Source organism: Anolis carolinensis, chromosome 1, assembly GCF_035594765.1.
Source record: "Anolis carolinensis isolate JA03-04 chromosome 1, rAnoCar3.1.pri, whole genome shotgun sequence".
NCBI lineage: Eukaryota > Metazoa > Chordata > Lepidosauria > Squamata > Dactyloidae > Anolis > Anolis carolinensis.
In genome coordinates, this window is record NC_085841.1 from 66,474,805 (window position 1) to 66,491,573 (window position 16,769).

Consider the following 16,769-nt stretch of genomic DNA (forward strand, 5'->3'; position numbering starts at 1 on the left):
TCTTACCTCCCTTGCCTGCAAAAGCCTTTCCCCCCACCTCCTCATCCCAAAAGCCTTTTTTCCTTACCTTCCTCACTGCCCACATCCTTTTCCCCTTGCCTTCCTTGCTTCCCAAATCCGATTTCCCTTCCACTGCTCAGGAGGTGCTTTGATTGTGCTTTTCCTTCATGGCAGAAGGGAGTTGAACTCGATAGCCCCTGGGTTTGCTGCAATGATGATGATGATGATGATGATGATGATGATGATGATGATGATGACGATGACTATTACTACAAAGGCTTGGTGGCCATCTGTAGAGCAAAATGAAATTCAGAACTGGATAGGAGAAGAAAATTGAATCCAAAGTTGGGCTAGAAGACAAAATATAGATGGAGGGAGAGAATTAGGGAACAGGACAGTCCATTTGAGAAAGTGATAAGGAAATGTCTGAGCAATGATTTTAAAAAGTGGCAGGAGACTTGTACAAACAAATTAGAATGGTAGAAGAAGAAATAATAGAAGAAATACTTCAAATGTGGAGAATGGATATGGAAATTGAGAAGGAAGACATCCAAAGGGAAATAGGTAATACAGTAGAGTCCCACTTATCCAACACTTGCTTATCCAACGTTCTGGATTATCCAACGCATTTTTGTAGTCAATGTTTTCAAAACATCATGATATTTTGGTGCTAAATTCGTAAATACAGTAATTACTACATAGCATTACTGCATATTGAACTACTTTTTCTGTCAAATTTGTTGTGTAACATGATGTTTTGGTGCTTAATTTGTAAAATCATAACCTAATTTGATGTTTAATAGGCTTTTCCTTAATCCCTCCTTACTATCCAACATATTCGCTTATCCAACGGTCTGCCAGCCCGTTTATGTTGGATAAGTGAGACTCTACTGTATAGGAAACGAAAAATATAATGTACTAAGGGAAGTAATAAGGGAAATGCTACAAAAATGGTATATGACTCTTGCACAACGTTCATGTTTTTTTACCAGGTGTAAAGAACAGGTGTTGAAATGATTGTAAACAAAGAGGTATGTTTAATCACATGATATGGGAATGTGATAGAGTACAGGCATACTGGAGAATGATTGAAGGAGAAATTAATAGAATGTTAAATCTTCAAATAATAATAGCCAATAGAAATGTATTACATACAAGGATATCAGTTTATAATGTGCAAAAGGAAAGGGGGGTTGACAAATTAAGAGCATGTGCTCAAATCATTTTAGTGAGGGGTTGGAAAGATAAAACAAAATGGACTCAGACAAATTGGTGTAATTATATAGTTAATATGTTAAATGTGGAAATAACAAATTGTAAACTGAACAATATAGATAAAATAGAAAATGTTATAATAATTAAGAGTGTGTGGGATCCTATTAAGAATTACTTAGAGAATGTATTAAGATGTGGAGTGAAAACATTGAGATTAAGACTGCTATTTCAAATATAATTTCTGTAGTTTATTGTACAAAGAGTATGTCCAGTGGGAAAGGGCAGAGGGTCGGAGTCAGGTAAAACAATATAAGAAATAAATAATTTTTTAAAAGCGAGAAAATACATTCATAAATAAAAAGCAACATTTCGTCTAAGCATGTAGAGTGTAGAGAAACCATTAATGAAAAGGTTAAGACATAAGAGAGTGCATTGCTAGAGTAGGACCTTTCTGGGAAGAAGTATCATGTAATTTCCGTGTGGGTTGTCTTTGAGATAAGAAAGAGTATAATATGTATTGCATGGCATTGTTAATTCTCTTGTGCCAGTTCCTAAATCATCACTGACATCATATTATCCAAAAAGTAGCTGTGAGTAGCTTGTCCAAAACATCGCTTGTACAAAAAGTAGCTCCAGGCTTGGCATGTAGTTAATTACCCAGGGGAGTAAATGTGCCTAATTCTAAATAAATTTTCATTTGGTCCCCAATTTTTTTGTAGCTCAAGAGTTAAAGCTCACTTACTCATTCACACCAATAGTCATTGTATTTGTACTTATGATGAAAAGGTCACCAATTTTGTTTTCCCCGCATTCTTTGTAGTCACAATAAAGTTAATTCTTTACATCTCAAACTGAAACTTAAATATTATGATCTCTGCTCTCACTGAATAAGCAGGTGCTCTTCCTCCTTTAAATTTAATCAATCTTAATATACTTCAGTGTTGTTTATTTTTTTAAAAAAACTTCTTCCATTTACTCACAAATTCATACTTACTGGAAAAAAGTATCAATGCAAGAAGTGAAATGCTTTTAACCAGCTGAAAAGTTTCCTCAAACATTTATCCTCAGTAAAGAAAACACAAGGTTAACATTAAGTTAGCACATTCTCCATTCCATCTGGGCTAAGGCGCCACAAATATGTGATGTCAAAATGTCAGAAATGAAAGCTGAGATCCTTGTGAGCAATCACAGAAACAGAATTATAGAATCAGAGAGTGAAGAAGACCACAAGGGCCACCCAATCTAATCCCATCCTACCAGGCAGGAATATACAACCAAAATACTCCTCCTACTGCCCTTTTTATGAAGGGGATACTCCTCCACTGGCTGGGGTTCTTCCTGGACAGAATGTACTGCATCTAGCATCTCTCAAATTTCCATCTCTATTTGAAAGTTGATATTTTACATTATTTTCATTTAAACCCATTCTCCCAGTGTTGATGGACTACATTTCTACCATGTTTCATCATGGGGCAGTCTAAGGATTTTCAGCATTATCTAGAAAATTACACATTCCCCATTGCTGTGTAAATATGTCTGGAGGGACTATATATATATATCAGGAGGATTTGGAGGATAAGGAAGGATAACAGAACTGAGGAATTTATATGAGTAAATATGGTAACTTATATAAGAAGGTATGGTAACTGCCACCAATGTGAGGTAATGTCTTTTAACGTAAATGACAAATGGTAAATGGTAAATGGTAATGGCTTTTCCCCAGGTGCGGAGTGAGGCAAGGAGACTGATCTTTATGAACAACAACGAAGTTCAAGTTTATTTGTACATAAGCTTGTGTTTGCAATATATAGACGTTTCAGGATCTTGAGTTACAGTGCAGTCTTATTTGTATGAATACTTCTTAAACAACTTCTCTTCAAAGAACAGTGATCTAACTATCACTTTAACAATAAAGCTGTGGATTGATTTTCTTTTTCTTTTCTTTTTTAAACCGACTCCCTCTAGACTAAACTCCCGGTCAGCTTATATCCTCAGCCTTTCCCTGAATGACAATAAGCTGCCGTCTGCTTGTGTGAACAAGCCTCAATTTCCCAGCTTTTCTAAGCTGTCAAAGAGCAACCCCTCTTCAGCTGATTCAAACAGCCCTTCACTTCCTCAAAAGTCGAACAGCAACTAACTTTTTTAAAAGGGTTTAAGCTTTAACTGCCAACTAAGCCACGCCCCCTTCTCCTCCAAAGAGAGGCTATGTTGCTATGGCAACCTGTTGTATACTGTTTCCAGCTGGCTTCTATGCGAGGCCTGCCTTCATTAATATATAACTCCTCCTTCTTCTTTTTTAAACAAACAAATAAAATCAAATTAATAATTTCTGTTAACTCATAACATCCTTACAATTGTTTACTAGTTTGTTTATATATTTATTTTGGCAGGTATACGCTGATTCCCACATCTATGATCTTGGGGTTGGCAGGAGCACCCCTTTGGTCAGCTAAGTGCACATATCTCACCATTGCTGGCAACTCGTATGCTGAGAAAGCAGGGAAACTTGGAAGAGATGTTGTCAACCAGTATTTTGGAACCTTCTTCCTGATATTTCAGTCTTCTGGAATCTGTGGGAATCTTATATCATCTGTGGTATTTGGCCAGACCCCAAAAGAAAGTAAATAATATGTAGTAAGATATATATGAATATGTGGAAGGAAGGGGATGTCACTTGCAATTAATTGTAATCATATGGGAATGAACTTAGTTTTAAAACAACCCTGGGCCACAAGCTGTACTCTGTACATCTCTGCATCAAGAGAAGGGTCTTAGCTTAGTTCTTGAGCATTCACTTTCTCTAGAAGTGATCTGGGGTCAGTTGCCAGCAGCTTGTAGTAAATGGATGGAAAACCCTAATCTGAAATCAGGAAGTCAGTATATGTGAGCAACAGGTGACTTCCACATATTTTTGGAGTGTAACTATTGTCATCACTAGCCAATGTAGCTCAGAGTGGGAGATAAAGGTTAATGGTCTTACAACTATTCTCCCTGTCTCCCCCATCCTCTCAGGCTCATTTAGTGAGAACACTTCATAAATGCTCCAGAACTATGAAACTCCCTCCCAAGGGAGGTTCAATTGATGTCTTTCCCACATTCTTCTTGCTCACTGGAAAAAATACCTTTCGATTAAATGAGCCTTCGGTTTTTAATTGGATACGCCAGAAAAATCTAAATTGCTATATTTTTTAGACAATGTGGTGAAAGGAATGTTATCAGATTGCAATCCCCAAAATCCCTCAGATTAATTAGAATGGCTATGGGTGATGGGAACAGCAATCCAAAATATCTGGAAGGCCACAAATTTCCTGTCCTTTTATTGTGTTATGAGTACCACACTCAATTGGGGGCTCTATGTCATTGTCAGAATTACTAGAACAAAGTTTAAATAAAAATCCTTTTTGCAGTTCCAGCAAGCACATAAGCAGGCATCAGGATAAGTCAGTGGTTCCCAACCTTTGGGCCTCCAGGTGTTTTGGGCTTCAGCTCCCACAGTTCCTAACAGCTGGTAAGCTGGCTGGGATTTCTGGGAATTGAAGTCCAAAACACCCAGAGGTTGGGAACCATTTGGATAGAACGAAGCCCAAAATCACATCAGTTTTACGAGTTGTCATAGCACCAACTTATGATTTGAAGCTCATAGTAATTTCTTTAGCTTGTGCATAAATATAGCACTGTGGCCTCTGTTTCCAAGTTCCGGGTGGAGTTAAACCCAAGAACTGTTAATAAATCATTATCATTTCCCTAGTCAAGTCTTCTGTGATGAGGAATATCAAGTTTTTCTGCTCCAGAAATTAATTCCCCATTGGTGGTCCATCCCAAAATCCTGTCTATTTCTTGGAAGCTTGTATTATGTTCCTTGTACTTATGGAAACTGGTATTATGCTTACTTGTACTTATGGTCTTAATTTTCACCTGTATTTTGAGAAATCATAAACTCCTTCTTTCATGTTTCAAATTGGTTAGTGAACATCTCAGAAGCAGAATTGGAATGCTGTGGTGCAGCAGACTGCAGGAACATGACAACATATGATGCAGATATCTCAAGACCAACAGAAACATTAATCTACACACTGCTGGGAATCTACACAGGTAAATACTCCTACAGATCCTTGATATCACTAGAGTTGCCAGGTTTCAGTGAAGAACATGACCCTCCTTCTCTGGACAGAAGTGAGGAATCTCAGAGTAAGAGCACTGAATTTTCTCCTTTGTATGCTATTCAGAGATGTCCTGCAGGCAGAAGTCCTGTAGAAACGAAGAGGTCAATGGGAGCTAATTGCTTTTTTAGAAATAATATTAAAAAGTCATAGAAAAAGGGAAGGGCTCTGATTTCACATAGCACCACTGCTATAGAAAGACGTTCCTCCTTTTTTCCCTTGCATAGTTTTCGAAATTAGTAGTGATGGTCAAAGTATATTACATGGAAGCTTGCAGACCATGTCTAATCTTCTTATAGAAGAAGCATAGATAAGCTTTATTTCTTGGATGACAATTGGAAAAACTAGGTATCTTGTATCTAGTAATTTTTGGTAGCTGGCAAACAACGTAATTTATTTATGTATCATGGTTCATATGTAACATTTCTTTAAAAACGTATTTGATAATAACATGCTACAGTAATAAGTGTTTATGTTTGTTTCTTACTACATGAGATGTCTTTCCTTTGACATTTGAGCTACATGCACAGAACAGCCCAAAGTTCTGCATAGTGTACCCATAGTGATCTCTCTATAACCTCAGATGTGACCTAGCAGAGTAGAAAAAAAATCTCTTGTGGGCCAATTGTTTTTTTTTTTTAGCTGTCATAACAATTGTCAGAGCTTAATTGAGAGATCTGTATATGACAAACATCTTTCAACTGAAGGCTTTGACTCAAAGCAAGGACTTAGGGCTTGTCTACACTAGCCCCAAATCCCAGACTCATCACAAATTCACTGCTTTAATCTGATTTCACCTAGAAAAAACTCCAGAATATTCTTGGGCTTCATGGCCATCCTTATAGCTGGATCAGGTCCAACTTGGCTCAGTTCACTGTCCAGACAGGTACTTCACCATCACTCTTTCCCTGCACTGATCAATTCAGGGAAGGAGGATAGCTCATCCCTGTGTTGCCAGTGCTGCTTCCCAATGGTCACAGAGCTCTGTGCAGGCACTTGGCCATTGTGGTCATGGATGCAGGAACAGGACGCCTGCCTGATAAGCAGAAAGGAGGGGAGATCATTCTGACATCAACAGACACACCACAATGGCCAGGCACTCTCACACAGCTGTATGGCTGGAGGGAAGTATTGGCAGCAACAGTCCAGCATAGCTGTTGTGGTCCTAATCCATCTGCTTGGAGTCAAATTGGTTTTACATTAAATATACTTATTGGTAAACTAATTTGACCCTGTAATTAATCTCCAATTAGAAATAAAACAATTGCTTGCAATTTTAATACTGTTTTCATTCTAACACATCAATTCATTCTGCAGGCAGTGGAGTGCTTGCCGTGTTGCTAGTTGCTGTATTTCTAGATCCAATCTCAGCTCACCAAAATGAGACTGAAGAAAAGAAGATATCATCCTTTTGGACCACTATCTTGTCCACATTTCGGCATCATAAAGACATACGCCAGTGCCTCTTGATTCCACTGACCTTCTACAGTGGACTTGAACAAGGATTCCTTTCTAGTGACTACACCAGGGTAGGAATGCCTCACATACCTGAGTTTCTAAATAAACACATGGCAGTAGGATTCAGATTCAAGAGACTAAAAACATCAGTGGAAAGACATTTTCATATTCCCAAACCATTTGCAATACACAGGTCTTTTTCATAACTAGACATATATACATGTGTCCCCATCACATATTTAGTGGTTGTCCTGTAGCAGTATTAAAATGCCTATAGAATGCAGCATTGATATAAAAGGCTACGCATACACAATGACTATGACCATGAATGGCAGACCACTCATTCTTGGATGTTGCCACTTTGGACTGTATGGGTGAGATGTGATGAAGTTATTGTTTCTCTCAATGGGATAGAAGTGATGTTTGTGAGAGGATCCCTTATATTCACCAGATGGTTGTTCTGAATCTAACCCCAACTTACATCACATTCTGATGGTCATAGAGGCCAAGATTGAATAGTCAGTTGGCTTATTGGAACTTATTTGAATGATTCTATTCTATATAAATGTTTCCTGCTGCTACCCTTTCCCAGTTTTTAATAGCTTTTGCATTTGACAGCATGTATAGTGAATGACCAAATCCTTGTCTCAGCCACACCATGTCACAATAGGCAAATATTAACGCCAGGGGCTTTATAACATGAGATGATCTTGTCTACACTGCATGAATATTTGTCCAGAAGGAGACTTAAAAGAAATCTTCAGTCTAAAAAGAGAATATTAAAATTGCTTCCAGCAGTAATAATATGAGGCTATAGTGTGTGTTTGTGTTTCTCTCTCTTCTCCCTAGGCCTATGTGACTTGTGCCCTGGGGATAAACTTTGTTGGCTATGTGATGATCTGCTTTGCTGCTGCAAATTCTATCTTCTCCATATTTTTTGGAAAGATTTCCCAGTTCACTGGCCGAAATTTTCTCTTTGTTCTGGGTATGTAAAAGTGTGAGGGACTGGATCTCTCAAACACAGTAGTCAAATTGGCAAACAAGAGGCTGTTCTATGCCCATCCAACTATACACCCATGTCTCCCGGGGGGGGGGGGGGGGGAAGCTTCGCTTCTACTACTTGGTTGTAACCAAATAAGTAAGACAAAAAGAGAATGGGTGTGAAAAACTAATGTGTTGTAAGTGAGCATAGGTCTGCAAAGGCAACTAATTAAAAGAACAGGAACCCCATCTAAGTAAGAGGATTGGATATGGGATTATTTTTATGGATAGTGAAGGTGAGTGAAGGGAATAGGGTGTCTACAGTCATTAGGCTGGGTGTGAGTTTCAAGTTTGGCTAAGCATGATGTGTGTGAAGGAGAAGAAAGAATGAAATAGGTCTGTCCCCTGTCTAAATAAAATAAAAATACAGTGTTCCCTCACTTATCGCGGGGGTTACGTTCCAGGACCACCCACAAAAAGTGAAAATCCGCGAAGTAGAGATGCTATATTTGTGTTGTTTGCAAGTAGCGTCCCTGTCCCCTCCTCACCTCCCAAGCACCGCCACTGCCGCTGCCTTGTGAGGTGAAAACAAAGCTGCTTCAGCCTCCTATTCTCTCCCTTCCTTAGGCTTCTCCTTAGGAAGGAAGGAGAAAGAGGGATTCATAAGGGATTTATAATATTATTTTATGATTTATAATATTATTTAAGTGTTTATTAAAAACCTGTGAAACAGCAAGGGTGCGAAGAGTGAACTGCGAAGTAGCGAGGGAACACTGTAAACCCAAAAACCCTCCAGCAGTTCATGAAAGAGAGAAAGAGAGAGAGAGAGAGAGAGAGAGAGAGAGAGAGAGAGAGAGAGAGTCAGTAAGTCAATTTAGGCTACAAGATTTAAAGTTCCTGCAATCACTCACTGGGGGAAATGAGAGACTGGGATTAGATGGGAAAACCACCAAAAGGTTGGTGTTACAATTGACAGAAAAACAATAAGGTAGATTGGTTAATAGGTTTATGCATGCCAGGAAGAAAAATAAACCAGTAGCTGCTGGTTGCTATGTGACCGAAAATAACCTGATGCATCAAACACATCACTATGTCAGGATACTCTCTTTTGTCCCTGTATTACTTTAATTGAGGTTAATGTGCGGCTTTCAGTACATATTGGGCTCTGCACCGTGGCATGCAATTTAATTTGAGATCGATCAAATAGTATCTTTCTTAGTGCTTTTGGGAAGTCTCTGTTAATTATGTCTTGTTTTTGTTGTTTTGGTTTTGTTTATTTGTTTGCCTAGTCACTTCAGGGAGGGGGTCAACAGCATTGCATATGTGACACCTATTACAGATCATTTTCCTCATAGATTTCTACGTGCTTAGCTAGATCTGCATTTGGTCTGGCCCAGATGTTTTGAGTTCTAACCCTGTTTTCCCTGTCACACTGGGAAATCAAAATGGGTTGCATTACAGTTACCATGACCCTAGTAAGATTTAGGGAGCTATAGTCTTACTAAAGTACTTGATTGCATGAGGCAAATTAGCACTGCATCAAAACATTCCTATGACATGATGCTATGTGGATCTCCCAGTCATCTCCCCTCCCCCAAATAATTCTGCCATCCCTAGTTATTAGCAGCTAAAACCCACCAATAGTTCTCAGTTACACAACATCCTCACCACTTAGCTTGATGTGATGGGTCCCTTTTGATTCTATGCTGGCATATCAGCAGTTAAATGACATCACAGACTGGATTGTCCTTCTCTCCCCCTGTCTCCTTCTCCTCCTATTTCCAAGATAGTTGTTTTAGTTTTAAGATTTTATATTTATATATTTTTGCATTTTTCAAAAATGCTGAAATTACCCAATTTTAAAAATTAAGGAATAGCGGTTGTGTGGCAAGCAGGGTTATGAGGGTATGCAGAAGTACAACTGTGGAGTCTCAATTTGGTGATTGAAGAGAGGTGCAATAGCAAAGGTGCTAATTGCAGTATAGATCCACTAACAATGATAATCTGGCTGTAGTGGAAAAATGCCATTGTATGATAATGTTTTAAATCTGGAAAGAACTTGGCTGATGTAGCTGTTTACTTATCTCTATATTGGCCAAGTGTTCTTTGCTTCTCACTTCTGGGCAGCTCCAACAGGTAGGGAAATGATGAACAAATGTTGGCCTTGGCCTAATGCCATTGAGCAATTCTTTTGTTGACAGTGTTCTTCATTGTTCCTTGATGTTCTTTCCTTATCCAACAGGTGCAGTGCTCAACCTTGTTTGTATAATAACATTCCTGCTCTGGAAACCAAACCCAATGTCAAGGACAGAACGCCACAAGATCAAAGATAACAGAGTTTATTGGATTTACAGAACTCAAAATGCCCGTAAAAGACAAGGGCAAGGCAACTTTAGCCTTTAAAAACAAAAAGAGGCAAGAAAAACGTTCAAAAGATAAACCGGATTAAACCGGAGTTTAATCCGGGTAAAATCAAAACAGCTTGCTTCAGCCTGGGGAAAAACAAACAGAAGCTGGGAAACAAAGAGTTCAAAAGAATGCAACTAATTGGCAGCAGATGCCTCTCTGCTGCCAGCACTATGTTTTGAGTAACTAGGAGTCACTCCTTCACACAGCAAGGCAAATTTCCAATACAAACTCAGCAGCCAAGGATTGAAGCAGTAGCGTAGTCCCAGTTCGTTCCGTAGGTCGAGAGGCAGAATCAGACGTTTGCAGTTTTCCAAGTTCAATAGGAGAAAGCGAGCCCGTAGTCAGTTTTCAGTCCGTAAATCCAGAGTAGCAGATGGCGTCCGTCAAGAAGACGACGGAAGGTCAAAGCTATTGAGATTAAGCAGAGGTTTTGCACAAACAAAAGCCCACACAATTCCTCCCGCCGTCTGAACCCAAATTCCAAAACAACTTACGTATCAGCACACGAAAACACACCAGTCTTCAGGAAAGCGTCCCACACAGATCCCAAGCGTTCGTCCAGATTACCTTGCCCAACGCAATTTGCAATTGCTCCCAAGCCTCATTTTATGCCAGTTACAAATCCTCATCACTATCAGCTGCCCTCCTTAACCCGGGCGTTTCCTCATCACTTTCCTCATCAGAGCTCGAACACCTCTGACTACGCCCCACAGCATCCCCAGCTGTGGATCCCGTCCCATCCCTCCAGCTTGTCCATGGGTCTAATCCTGAAGGTCCCCATTCATCTTCCATCCCATTATTGCCAGTGGCACCCAACTCCTCCCTTACCCGAGTCCAATCCATCTCATCCTCTTCCGAGCTAACCAGCTCTTCCTCCATTCTCTCCGTGAACCCCTTAAAAGACTCTTCGTCAGATGGTTCTGCAAAGATATCTCGCAGCCTCTTTCTTTCTCGCTCCTCGAGAGTATCTGACTCTCGAGGAGTCTTACGTCCACGTCTGCCAGAAGCAGAGCCATGAGGCTCAATCATAACACTATCCCCTCTCACAAAGGCCTCCTCCCCCGAAGGCGGAGAGGTGGCAGTGATATCCTCCGCTATAGCATTACGACGACTGGAGGTATCCAATTTCAACAGCGAACGATGGAACACTGGATGGACCTTTAAACTAGACGGTAAACGCAAACGAAACGCAACGGAAGAGATCTTTTTAACGATAGGAAAGGGACCCAAATACCGAGGTGCAAACTTTCCCCCAGCCTGTTTAATATGCTTGGAAGACAACCACACCAAATCCCCTTCTTCCAACTCCTCCCCTGCCTGCCTGCGGCGATCGGCCTGAGTCTTTTGCGTTGCCTTAGCTTCCAACAGTAAGCGACGGGCAACATCATGCAACGCAGCCATTTCCGAGGAGCGGTACACAGGGTCAGAAGAGACCACATTGGTCGACAGCGCCACACCTCCCCGTGGGTGAAAACCATAAGTCAGTTCAAATGGCATATGCTGACTAGACGTGTGCACCGCATTGTTGTAAGCAAACTCCGCCACCGGTAGCCACTTCACCCAAGCAGTGGGTTGATCTAAACAAAAACAACGTAAATATTGCTCTAAGAGCCCATTAACCCGTTCCGACTGACCATCCGTTTGCGGATGAAACGCTGAAGAGACGTTTAACTTAGTACCTAAGCACTCATGGAAGTGTTTCCAAAAGCGTGACACAAATTGTGGAGCCCTATCCGAAATAATCACCTCAGGAGCTCCGTGCAAACGGTAGATGTGCTTAGTAAACAATAAGGCCAACGTAGGGGCCGCCGGAATGGTCGAACAAGGAATAAAATGAGCCAGCTTGCTAAATAAATCCACCACCACCCAAATACAAGTATAGCCCCCAGACTTAGGCAAATCTGAAATGAAATCCATGGAAATGATTTGCCATGGCCTCTCAGGAACAGGTAGAGACGACAACAACCCTCTAGGGCGCCCAACAGGCGTCTTACTCTGCTGGCAAACAGCGCAGCTGTCACAAAAGCGCAGAATGTCTTGCCGCATCTTTGGCCACCAGTAGCTCCTGGTAATGAGCTGCACGGTCTTGAATCTGCCAAAGTGCCCAGCCATGGGTTCATCATGGTGGGCTCTAATTACCTCTAACCTGAGGGCCCCCACTGGTACATAGACCTGCCCCCTGCGTACCAATACTCCGTCTTGGTCTTGTAGGTGAGGCAGTATTGTACGGTTACCTGCTGACAACAGCATGAGTTGTTCCTGAGTCCACACATCTTCTCTTTGAGCCTCAATGATCTGGTCATGTAACCCGGGCTCATTATCTACAACACATAGAGAGGCAGTAGGCAAGATGGTTTGACATACTACCTGCTCATTGGTCTTAAACTCCAGCTTGCGGGACAAGGCATCGGCCCGCAAGTTTGCCTTCCCTTCCACAAATTGCACCTTGAAGTTAAACCTGGAGAAAAACAAAGCCCATCGGATTTGACGCTGGTTTAACTTTTTAGCTGTTTGCAAGTGCTCCAAATTCTTATGATCAGACCTGACCACGATTTGGTGTCGCGCCCCTTCTAGCCAGTGCCGCCACACCTCAAACGCCACCTTAATCGCCAACAACTCCTTCTCCCATATGGTATAGTTCTGCTCAAATGGTGTTAGTTGCCGCGAATAAAATCCACAGGGACGCAAGGTCCCTGAAGAATCTTTCTGAGACAATACAGCCCCCAACGCGTAGCTAGAAGCGTCCGCTTCTACCACGAACGGTTTGTCTACATCAGGGTGTGTTAGTATGTTGTCTGATTGAAAGCTAGATTTTAGTTGCAAAAACGCGTCGTGAGCTTCCCGCCCCCACACAAATGGCTGTTTCTTACGCAGGAGCTGCGTCAAAGGCACCGTGAGCTTGGCAAAATTCGGGATAAACTCCCGGTAGTAATTGGCGAACCCTAAGAACCTTTGCACATCCTTCTTGGTCTTGAGCTCCTGCCATGAGTTGACGGCGTCAACCTTATGTGGGTCCATTTTAAGTTCCCTACCTGACACTACATGACCTAGGAACTCCACTTCAGGCACATGAAAGACGCACTTGGAAGCCTTGGTGAAGAGCCCACTAGCCCGCAGGCGGTGCAGAACCTGCTTGACATGCTGACGATGTTCTTTCTCGTCCTTAGAAAAAATCAAGATATCATCCAAATAAACTACCACAAATTGATCAATTAGGTCCCTAAACACATCGTTTATGAACCTCTGGAAGACCGCGGGCGCATTGCAAAGTCCGAAAGGCATGACTCAGAACTCGTGGCATCCGAAACACGTGTTAAATGCCGTCTTCCATTCATCACCATCCCGTATTCTGATTAAGTTATACGCCCCCCGCAGGTCAAGCTTGGTAAAGACCTTAGCCCCTTGCACCCTTGATAGCAGTTCCGAGATTAAAGGTAGCGGGTACCTATCCCGAATGGTGTATTTGTTAAGGATACGATAGTCGCAAACCAACCTAAGGTCCCCAGTCTTCTTGGCCACAAAGAATACCGGCGCCGCAGTTGGAGAGCTAGATGGGCGAATAAACCCCTTGGCTAAATTCTCATCTAGGAACTCTCGTAAAGCTTGCCTTTCCGGTACAGTCAAGGCGTACAGCCTTCCCGCTGGCAATCTTGCACCTTCCGCTAGTTTAATGGCGCAATCATACGGCCTATGCGGCGGTAACTTGTCCGCTTCCTTTTTACAGAATACATCAGCGAACTCCCCATACTCATCAGGCACTCCCTCCATATCAGGCTGAGTAGTATTCAGAGTACAACAACCCTGCCTCTTTAAGGTCAGCTTACGTGCCACCCAATCCACTTGTGGATTTACTACGGCTAGCCAATCCATCCCCAAGATCACATCATATCTGGGCAAGCTCGTAATATCCCACACAAATGTTCCCGTTACTCCCTGCACTTCCCACATTACTGCTGAGGTCTCATGGTTAACCACCCCAGTCTCCAATAGTCTCCCATCCGCACCTTCCACCCACACGTCGCATGCCTTGCGCACTATAGGAATGCCATGCTTCCTAGCAAACTCAATATCTACGTAAGAGACCGTAGCCCCTGAGTCCAGCAGTGCCAAAGTAGAAACAAGTTCCTTTCCCCCAACAGATAACGTAATGGGTACGAAAACATGCTTCTTCCCCTCAGCTGACTGCTTTAGAAGCCCTAATGCGTTGGACTCACGTCACACTAGGGCTGGCCTTTTCCCGACAGCTGGGAAGGTTTCACATTACAGTTTTTGGCAAAATGCCCAGCATTCCCACAGTACAAACACAACCCCAGCTGCCTCCTACGGTTCTTTTCTTCAGTAGACAGCTTTTTAAAGACCCCAAGCTCCATAGGCTCTTCCCCCATCACCACAGGTGCCTTGGTTACATGCATAGGTGGCGCACACATTGCTTTTGAGTGCTTACGGGACTCGAACCTGGCGTCCAAACGCAGCACTTTAGCTACTAAGGCATCCCAATTTTCAGCCGGCTCCAAGCGTGCCAATTCGTCCTGGAGGTAATCACTTAAACCAGCAGTAAACAAAAGCATGAATGCATTTTCCCCCCAATCCAGCTGGTGACGGTACAAATTAAACTTATTTAAGTAATCCAAAACAGTCCCCTTTCCCTGTTTCAACCGATACAGAGCCCACCCAGCATTCTCCGTACAGAGGGGATCCCCAAAAGTGTCAGTTAGAAGCTTCTTGAAATTACTCAAATTGTCTTTGACTGGGTCATTTCCCAAAATCAAATTGGTGGCCCATTGTCCTGCAGGACCAGTCAACAAACTCAAAATAAATGCCACCTTGCTAGTGTCCGTAGGGTAAGCATGAGCACTGAGCTGAGAAAAATAAAGCTCAACTTGTGCCAAAAAAGTTGGCAGTTTGCACCTGGATCCGTCAAAGCGTTCAGGGGTCAAAACATGTCCTTTAACAGCATGGGCTGCTTGACTGACGTTAAAGGCCGCCTGTAATTGTTCAAACTTAGCCTTTAACTCATCCATCGTCTTCCTGACGAGATTTATTACTGCAGTAAACTTTTTTATGGGCGTTGGGCAATCTGTCAAGGACAGAACGCCACAAGATCAAAGATAACAGAGTTTATTGGATTTACAGAACTCAAAATGCCCGTAAAAGACAAGGGCAAGGCAACTTTAGCCTTTAAAAACAAAAAGGGGCAAGAAAAACGTTCAAAAGATAAACCGGATTAAACCGGAGTTTAATCCGGGTAAAATCAAAACAGCTTGCTTCAGCCTGGGGAAAAACAAACAGAAGCTGGGAAACAAAGAGTTCAAAAGAATGCAACTAATTGGCAGCAGATGCCTCTCTGCTGCCAGCACTATGTTTTGAGTAACTAGGAGTCACTCCTTCACACAGCAAGGCAAATTTCCAATACAAACTCAGCAGCCAAGGATTGAAGCAGTAGCGTAGTCCCAGTTCGTTCCGTAGGTCGAGAGGCAGAATCAGACGTTTGCAGTTTTCCAAGTTCAATAGGAGAAAGCGAGCCCGTAGTCAGTTTTCAGTCCGTAAATCCAGAGTAGCAGATGGCGTCCGTCAAGAAGACGACGGAAGGTCAAAGCTATTGAGATTAAGCAGAGGTTTTGCACAAACAAAAGCCCACACAATTCCTCCCGCCGTCTGAACCCAAATTCCAAAACAACTTACGTATCAGCACACGAAAACACACCAGTCTTCAGGAAAGCGTCCCACACAGATCCCAAGCGTTCGTCCAGATTACCTTGCCCAACGCAATTTGCAATTGCTCCCAAGCCTCATTTTATGCCAGTTACAAATCCTCATCACTATCAGCTGCCCTCCTTAACCCGGGCGTTTCCTCATCACTTTCCTCATCAGAGCTGGAACACCTCTGACTACGCCCCACAGCATCCCCAGCTGTGGATCCCGTCCCATCCTTCCAGCTTGTCCATGGGTCTAATCCTGAAGGTCCCCATTCATCTTCCATCCCATTATTGCCAGTGGCACCCAACTCCTCCCTTACCCGAGTCCAATCCATCTCATCCTCTTCCGAGCTAACCAGCTCTTCCTCCATTCTCTCCGTAAACCCCTTAAAAGACTCTTCGTCAGATGGTTCTGCAAAGATATCTCGCAGCCTCTTTCTTTCTCGCTCCTCGAGAGTATCTGACTCTCGAGGAGTCTTACGTCCACGTCTGCCAGAAGCAGAGCCATGAGGCTCAATCATAACACCCAAAGCATCTGCCTGTATTCTTCATATTGCCAGCCACCTGGGGAATGGCTGATGCTATCTGGCAGACACAAACCAATGGTAAGCCTTTACCATGACAATAACTTAACATAGTTGGTTTTTAACTAAAACTTCCAAAATCCCCCCAAAAAGATAATATTGATAATGTTTAAATAAATTCAGGGTTTCAATAAAAAGCAGAAATAGCAGAAGCATAGGAAGTGACATTTTTAAAAAGCAATTTATCCCCATTAGTGTTCGAAATGTAATTTTGCACTCATTACAAACATCAATGTTTTATATGTGACCTGTTAATTAACAAGTTA

The 16,769-nt window shown here is 42.2% G+C and overlaps 1 protein-coding gene across 5 annotated transcripts in view; it reads left to right on the forward strand.

Moving 5' to 3' along the window:
- The window catches only part of LOC100565157 (protein unc-93 homolog A), a 58,622-nt gene that overhangs the window by 39,074 nt on the left and 2,779 nt on the right, over positions 1–16,769 (forward strand). For all 5 annotated transcript variants that reach the window (XM_062976194.1, XM_062976203.1, XM_062976206.1 and 2 more), the window contains 4 exons: positions 3,606–3,835; positions 5,182–5,307; positions 6,693–6,904; positions 7,683–7,818. In XM_062976194.1, coding sequence (XP_062832264.1) covers positions 3,606–3,835; positions 5,182–5,307; positions 6,693–6,904; positions 7,683–7,818 — 704 coding nt within the window. The remainder of the gene's footprint in view (positions 1–3,605; positions 3,836–5,181; positions 5,308–6,692; positions 6,905–7,682; positions 7,819–16,769) is intronic.